This window comes from Gadus morhua, chromosome 12 (assembly GCF_902167405.1).
Source record: "Gadus morhua chromosome 12, gadMor3.0, whole genome shotgun sequence".
NCBI classification, from domain to species: domain Eukaryota; kingdom Metazoa; phylum Chordata; class Actinopteri; order Gadiformes; family Gadidae; genus Gadus; species Gadus morhua.
Window position 1 is genome coordinate 10991583 of NC_044059.1, and position 8386 is coordinate 10999968.

Sequence of the window (8386 nt, forward strand, 5' to 3'; positions counted from 1 at the left end):
TTAGATATTCAAAATACATTTCAAATTAAAAACATATATTTGCAAAACCTGCTGAGTTTACCCTATGGAATATCTTAAAAGTAATGGTTGTAATTAAGCATTTGGAGTACTTGAGTTGAGTATATGCTTTAAATAAACCAAAATACCAAAACCTGTATTTATTTGAATATCCTTCCTTTCCACAATGAAACAACTCTCATCAACGCGTGAGACAGAGAGAGAGAGAGAGAGAGAGAGAGAGAGAGAGAGAGAGAGAGAGAGAGAGAGAGAGGGAGAGAGAGAGAGAGAGAGAGAGAGAGAGAGAGAGAGAGAGAGAGAGAGAGAGAGAGAGAGAGAGAGAGAGAGAGAGAGAGAGAGAGAGAGAGAGTGAGGTTGTGGAGCTACAAAGAGAGAGATTATTACAGACACAGAGACAATGAGGCACCACCCACTAACCCAAAAGCAGGGTGGAGGTCCTCCTGGGTGAAGGCGGACTTGAAGGTGTGGATGTGTGTCAGTGTGTCTGAAGAGCATCCTACTTTGTAGAAGGACAGAGTGCCAGCAGGTCGGTCCAGATACACTCCTACTCTCTTAAAGCAAATAGAGAGACCCATGCATGTTGTACTACTGTTGTACCGGACGGAGTAGCCACCATCATAGCAAAGAAGACTCCAGGATGTGTTGTTCAATCCAAGCCAGTTGCCACCATCCCCTCCCCTCCTTGTGATTCCTCTGTATGTCAGTCCTATAGCAACACTTCCTTCCCACTCTACCTCCCAGTAACAGCGGTCAGTCAGACCCTCTTTACACAACACCTGGCAGTGGGACTGAAGTCCCTTGTTTCGACCAGTACGCAACTTCTCTCTAACCAGCATCACCTTCTTGTTGTCCGCTGACAGAGAGAGTCGTCTGTCGGCTGTGTCTGGGTCCAGTGTGAGTTCAAAGGCATCTGACGGGAGAACAAGACAAAATCAGGCCGCTGTACACAGAAACACACTGATGAGGTCATCAAATAGGACCATAGGAGTCATTTAAATAATGAGGAAGTGATGTGCTAGCACCTTCCCCACAGAGGAGATGTTTGCGTGTGTGCGAGTGAGCTGATCATTATTTATTCCCCTAAATAATGAAATAACAATAATAATACCTACGTCTTTAAAATATAGAAATAAATAATAATACTAATAATGATGCACACGATTAATACCATGAATATTATATGAATATGTGAATATACCAATAATAAGAAAAACCTAATGAGAATAATAATTAATAAACATAAATATAACAATAAAAATACATTCGAGATGTTTTTTAAATTGGATTAATTGTGATTGCTAAAAGTATTAATATACATAAGATACATGATGTAAAATATCATCTTTATTCACAGTAGAATCTGAATGTACGGATGTCACCTCCTGCTGTATGGATGGACTTTCCTTCTCAAAAGTTAGTGTGTGTTGTGATGAATCAAACTAAACAGACACTCACACTTCTGTGGAGCTGGTTTCAGCCTCCACATTCCACTGTGCTCCACACTGGGGGGGGAAACCAAGTGAGAGCAGCATTTTGAAACATTCACCTTCATCACTTGCTGTCTCATCACTTTCTACATAACATGAGTTACAGCTGTCTTTTCAAACCCTTTCATCTAGTAGTGGGTTGAATCCTTGTAGGAGACATTATCCCTGAGTGTTGAGCTGTCCTCTCCATACCTGAGAGTGTCCAGTCTCCAGCATGGATCCTCCAGTCCAGCAGAGAGCATCATATATCCAGAGTCTCCTGGGTGATTGTAGCTCAGGTCCAGCTCTCTCAGATGGGAGGGGTTAGAGATCAGAGCTAAGGCCAGAAAAGCACAGCCTTCCTGTGTGACCAGGCAGCCAGACAAGCTACACACGCACGCGCACACACACACACACACACACACACACACACACACACACACACACACACACACACACACACACACACACACACACACACACACAGGTGTGAATTATTACTTTTCTAGATTTGAATCTGTCAAATGCCTTCAGATAATGAACATTGTGTGTAACTGTTTGATTATTGAGTAAAACTGACCGGAGAATTTCCAGTCTACAGTCTGGACTCCCCAGTCCAGCAGAGAGCAGTTTTACCCCTGAATCCTGCAGATCATTGAAGCTCAGGTCAAGCTCTCTCAGACTAGAGGAGTTGGAGCTGAGAACTGAGGCCAGAGCTTCACAGCATCTCTCTGACAGATGACAACCATTCAGCCTTTACACAAAAATAAACAGAATATGTTAGGAACTGTTTAAATAACTTATACATAATTTACTTAACATAATGAAGATATATTTTATAATATGTTATAAGAAGTAATTTATTTATTTACTAATATATACTAGTCAATACATTAGAAAAGATCCTTAAACGTCAATTAAATATTGGTTGTAACATGTTGAATATTGAAAATATGCTTTGTAGTGTTTGAAAATAGTTTTGAATATTAATATTTATTTTTGATTGAAGTGCTATATATATTGTGTTACGTGTACTGCACATGTGATTGTACAATTACAGTACAACTAGAGATATTGTCTATTAACATAACTTTTTTATTCCAGTATTATGTATTTGGTGTTTTATGTATTGTAATACATTTGATTGATGAACCTACAGAGATGTTTTGGAGGCTTTGACCACTGGCAACAGCCTCAGAAGACCCTCCTCTGAAGCACAGTATTTCTTCAGGTCAAACACCTCCAGCTCCTCTTCTGATGACAGTAAGATGAAGACCAGAGCTGACCACTGACCAGGGGAGAGAGTTCTTCTTGAGAGTTTTCCTGATCTCAGGAGCTGTTGGATCTCCTCCACTAGAGAACAGTCATTTAGCTCATTCAGGCAGTGGATCAGATTGATGCTTCTCTCTGGAGAGAGATCTCCATTTAACTTCTTTTTGATGTAACGGACTGTTTGCTGACTGCCCTTCGAGCTACTCCCTGTCTGTCCCAGCAGACCTCGCAGGAGAATCTGATTGCTCTTCAAAGAGAAGCCCACGAGGAAGCGGAGGAACAAGTCCAGGTGTCCGTTCTCACTCTGTAAGGCCTTGTCCACAGCACTCTGGTAGATGGTGAGTGCATCTTTCCTGGAGGTTGGTGGTTCTTCTGAGAGCAGATTGACACCTGTGTCGATGAAGTACAGAAAGACATAAAGGGCAGCTAGAAACTCCTGGATGCTCAGATGGACAAAGCAGAACACCTTCTCCTGGTGCAGCCCACACTCCTCTTTAAAGATCTGGGTGAACACTCCTGAGTACTCTGAGACTGCTCTGATATTGATTTCACACTTTGCCAGGTCTGCCTCATAGAAAATCAGGTTGCCTTTCTCCAGCTGGTTAAAAGCCAGTTTTCCCAGGGAAACAATGATCTCCCTTCCCTCTGAACTCCAGTGTGGATCTGTTTCAGCTCTCCCATGGTACTTCCTATCCCCCTGTATGGACTGAACCCTGAGGAAGTGGATGTACATATGAGTCAGGGTCTTGGGCATATTTTTTACTGTTTGGAATGCTTTCAAGATGTCCTCCAGAACTGTAGCTGTGATCCAACAGAAGACTGGGATGTGACACATGATGTGGAGGCTCCGTGATGTCTTGACATGGGAAATGATTGTGCTGGCAAGCTTCTCCTCTCTGAATCTCTTCCTGAAGTACTCCTCCTTCTGTGGGTCGTTGAACCCTCTCACCTCTGTCACCCTATCAACACACTCAGCAGGGATCTGATTGGCTGCCGCAGGGCGTGTGGTTATCCATATGCGAGCGGAGGGAAGCAGGTCGCCCTTGATGAGGTTTGTCAGCAGCACGTCCACCGAGGTGGACTTTGTGACATCAGTCCAGATCAGGTTGTTCTTGAAGTCCAGAGGTAGTCGACACTCATCCAGACCATCCAAGATGATGACAACTTGGAACCGGTCGTATCTGCAGATTCCTGCCTCTTTGGTCTCAATAAAGAAATGATGAAGAAGTTCCACCAAGCTAAAATCTTTCCCTTTCAGCAAATTCAGCTCTCTGAAAGTGAAGAGAAATGTGAAGTGTATGTCGTGGTTGGTTTTGCCTTCAGCCCAGTCAAGGGTAAACTTGTGTGTCAAGACGGTTTTTCCAATGCCGGCCACTCCAGTTGTCATTATTGTTCTGATTGGTTGATCTTGTTCAGATAAGGGTTTAAAGATGTCTTCACATCTGATTTGTGTTTCCTCCTTGGCTGGTTTCCTGGAAGCTGTTTCAATCAGTCTGACCTCATGTTCCTTGTTGACCTCTCCACTGCCTCTCTCTGTGATGAAGAGCTCTGTGTAGAAGTCTTTCAGACCTGTCGGCTGTCCTGCTTTAGCGATTCCCTCAAACATACACCTGAACTTCTCCATCAGATGGGCCTTGATGTTGCGTTGGCACTTGATAGCAACAGATCCTAAATGAAAAAACAACAGCAGATATTAGTTAGCGGATGGTTACATCATTGGAACAACATATCTTCATCATACAAAATATTATGCACACATTTTCGTAAGATTCCTACGAATTTCCAGCAGCACAAGCGATCATTGCGCCTGCACACAAGATAAAGGCGGACATGGCTTTTATTGGAGTGGAATATACAGTATTTGGGGGCTCCAGCCCTACGGGAAGTGACTCACAAAGCCTCGCAAATACTCCATCTCATGGCGCCTCACCCAGCGGCTCGCTTGTAAGATTGTGAACTAAGGTTTTTCCAGACCTCAACCTACCCATTAATTTGCAAAATACACATGAACTTCTATTAATCTCATGAGGTGCTTGGTTCCGGCTCCTTTTGACCCCAGACTTGAGAAGCCTCTGCACAGGCCAGCTAAGTTTGCACGCCTCAAGGCATGAATTTACATCTCCACCAAATGTATAATTAGGTAGAGTTGATTGCCCCTTATTCATATAAAAGGGGTCAAAATGAGTACAACAGGCCCCACCCGTGTGATGGTTGAAGCCCGCAGTAGCCTCACCTTTTAACCCTGAAGATTAAAGATCTTCAATGACCTCCAATTTCTTTTTATAAATCTCACATTCTGGCATTTATTCTGAACAGAACAGATAGGAGACACATACTGCTCTTCAAATTGAGTAATTCTTCTCTGTTTTCAAGATAGGAGTCTCTTCTGCCATTCAAAATAACAGTCTCTTACCTCCCCACAGTGTGTTGACCAGTTCCTCCTGGTTCATCTCCATCAGGCAGAGCTTTGTTATGTCCACCACTCCCTCTATGGCACGCCTCCTCTGCTCCTTATTCTTACCATCCACCTCCTCCTCAGCCCTCTGGCTTTCTGAGCATTGTGGGTAATCTGGGAAGAGATCCCTCCAGAGCTTCTTCAGCTCCTTGTCTAGAAAAGCGTGTGCGTTCTCCTCAGCCCTCTGGGAAAAAATAAACATCCAGGAGAACTTTACTCTGAACTAACTGAGGACATCAGAAGCATCTGTTCTGGAATCACGTCCCGCTGATCTTAAGAGGGAAGCCAGGAGACTATTAGCACCACAAGAGGTGCTTTCTAACGTTCCTATAGAGCTAAAGTCAAATGTCTTTGGCATTTACACACCTTGATCAGCTCTGTTTGATGCTGCTGTACCAACTGAGCACTGATATCCTTTGACCTCTCCTGGTGTTGTCTGTGGAGAATAAGCACACACACACACACACACACACACACACACACACACACACACACACACACACACACACACACACACACACACACACACACACACACACACACACACACACACACACACACACAAACACACACACACACACACACACACTTTGGATCTACTTTTCTTGACTTACATACAGTAAGTCAGATAAATCCTCTTCTGCTTGAAACTCCTACCTCTGCTTTCTGGTGGGGCGTCCATCTTTAAATTCAGGAGGTCTAGCCATAGACTCACCCTCACTCTTCATGGAGACACAGCTGGGTCCAGGGGAGTCTGCTCTCGCCTGTTGGAATCTTCTAGAAAATAAGGAACAGGATATATTGATATTTGATAGATGCTTTGTATTTATAATTTCTGATAAATCCTCACCTCTTCTCAATAGACGGATTTCCCTCTTTAAACGTGCCAGGTGGATTCATAGAGCGGTCACTCTTCATGGAGACACAGCTTGGTCCAGGGGAGTCTGCTCTCTCCTGCTGCTCTGGGCTTCAACACAACACACACAGCTTTTACTAATGATGGGGTCATGATATATCACTGCTGAGCTCTGAGATGGACGACAGTCACAGACAGTGAGATCCTCTGCTTACCTCTTAGCTTTGCTCTGGCGGCCATGTTCCCCAGACAGACTGACTTTAGAGGTAGGACCCCCCTCCTCTATCTTATCATCCATAGTCGTCTGGAGACCTGGACACAAACACAACTACATATTGTTCCTGCAGACATTCAGCGTTTGTTTATTCTATTCTTTTATAAAAGCTGTTTATTGCTGCTCACAGGGAAGTATCAACATCAAGTTCAGCATGCTGCATGCGTATATCATACCTACTGTTCCCTGTGCTGGTTATACCGCTCTGAAGACATGTCCATATATGGACTTCCTCATGTCGTATGACATCACACCCACATCTATGCTGCAGGCCCACAGAGAACTAGACCCAGAACAAGATGACGTGTAAACACCTTCACTAAACAAGATGGTCGTCTTCCAGTCTTATAATGATATGACTCATAATAATTCAAATAAAACAACTGTTCTATCCTAAGTACCTTTTAAGTCACCCAAGGACACGTTTGATATGAGACAAAACCTGTGTAACCCCTACAAGCTCCATAATGAACTCTCTGTACTGTCTAAACCCACCTGGTCCTTAATGAACTGTATCTGCATTCACTGTCAGTCCCTTTAGTTAAAGAATCTGCAAAATCATTCAACAGTAATTTTGACAAAGAGCCATACATCCATATATTGACAGAAAACCAACCATCAACCTACTGATACAAATCAAAGTTCTGCATAGTTAGTATATATCAGGGATCAGAGTTGAGTACAGTACCTTAGCCTTCTTCCTGCTGTAATGAAGTGAGCCACACCAAACAGTCCGACGGATAACAAGGAAATAATGCTGTGAACCAACCAGTTGAACCAGTTCCCCTCCCAGTTCATACTCTTCTCAGACTTGCCTCCTATAGGCTGCTGTTCCATGACCTCACTCAGTGATAAAGACTAATCACTTTATTAAAATATGACCGATGGACAGAGAGCTCCGATGTCTACAAGCTCAGACAGAGAAAAACAAAGAGAAACTTGAGAGTTCAGGCAGCATGTGGAAACACTCAGTCACTGATGCAGAGTCCTTCTACACCTTAGAACCAACAGGAACGCAGTCAATTTAAACTAAAGATCATTTTCTCCAAACACTAACTCCAACAAATTAGAGCAACAGCTAAACTTACGCCAAAATGACACAAAACGAACGAAGGTAATTAAGTTTGAACAGCATATTTACCGTATGAGTGTTCTTGTTGGCTTGGATTCTTTGTGTGCTTTTAATTCTCCATCTTGCTGCACCCTTTACAGGCAGGCATTCAGCACACCTTTAGTCTCATTAGAATCAGTACAGTGTGCAAACATTCTAACGTGATGTCATTCAGCATTCAGAAGCAGATACTAATGAAATACAGACTGGATGGTTACGTCCTCAAAAATGGATCCTTTGGAACATTTGAACATTGATGTAGAAATTGAAAATGTCTACATGACTGCAGCTGCTGATGTGACAGCATTAACGGTTATACAAGGTATTGAGGAGAAATAAGACATTGAACAGCATAGTATATGTAGTGTTATCATTAATAATAGTTATGTTTCTATCATAGCAGGGTTATTTTCTCTTTAGTGATTAATCTGGTTGGGTTGGATTATTGTGTTCCTCCATCTTGCTACACCGTCTACAGGCTGGTATTCAGCCTGTAGATGAATACACACACGTGTATTCATGAATAATGAATAATGAATATCCTGATAATGAATCCTTCTTTGTTGTAATGCCTTGCCCTATAATAACAACAATACAACACAAAGGGTGAACTCGTCGTGTGACTGATTATCTTAATGAAACAGGTCCTGGTCTGATTCTGTGGTACGGTGGCCTGCATGGGCCCTCTCCCAACCAGGCAGAGAAAGAGAGGTCCCTTCTTCTTTAGCTCAGCACCTGCGCCTCAACCACAGACCTCTGTGTGTTTCAACATGGACGCTCAGGGTCCTGTTAGACGCCACGGGGGAGGTGGTGTATCAACCAGCCTGCAAGGCTCATCTCTGGAGAGACGCCAATAGCTGGGGTCTGTTTCCTGTCAGGTCGTTACTAGAATTCACTCCGTATTATGTCACTCTTCGGGCGTATGAGTCTGATA

The 8386-nt window shown here is 43.2% G+C and overlaps 1 protein-coding gene across 1 annotated transcript; it reads right to left on the reverse strand.

Annotated features, from left to right (window-relative positions):
• Positions 1-333: 333 nt before the first annotated feature.
• LOC115555142 (NLR family CARD domain-containing protein 3-like) lies at positions 334-5649 on the reverse strand. The gene is made up of 6 exons (XM_030371832.1): positions 5170-5649; positions 2642-4424; positions 2065-2238; positions 1698-1871; positions 1474-1520; positions 334-928 (listed from the first exon to the last, which is right to left on the reverse strand). Exons 1-6 carry the CDS (start codon positions 5411-5413, stop codon positions 399-401), a joined length of 2952 nt encoding a protein of 983 aa, XP_030227692.1. The 5' UTR covers positions 5414-5649; the 3' UTR covers positions 334-398.
• Between the last annotated feature and the right edge of the window lie 2737 nt (positions 5650-8386).

Coding starts and splice junctions, on each gene's coding strand:
- LOC115555142 (XM_030371832.1), bottom strand. CDS start 5,413: ATGTTTATTTTTTCCCAGAGGGCTGAGGAGAACGCACACGCTTTTCTA. Junction 4,425..5,169: donor GGTCAACACACTGTGGGGAG/GTAAGAGACTGT, acceptor TTTTTCATTTAG/GATCTGTTGCTATCAAGTGC. Junction 2,239..2,641: donor AAAGCCTCCAAAACATCTCT/GTAGGTTCATCA, acceptor TTTTGTGTAAAG/GCTGAATGGTTGTCATCTGT.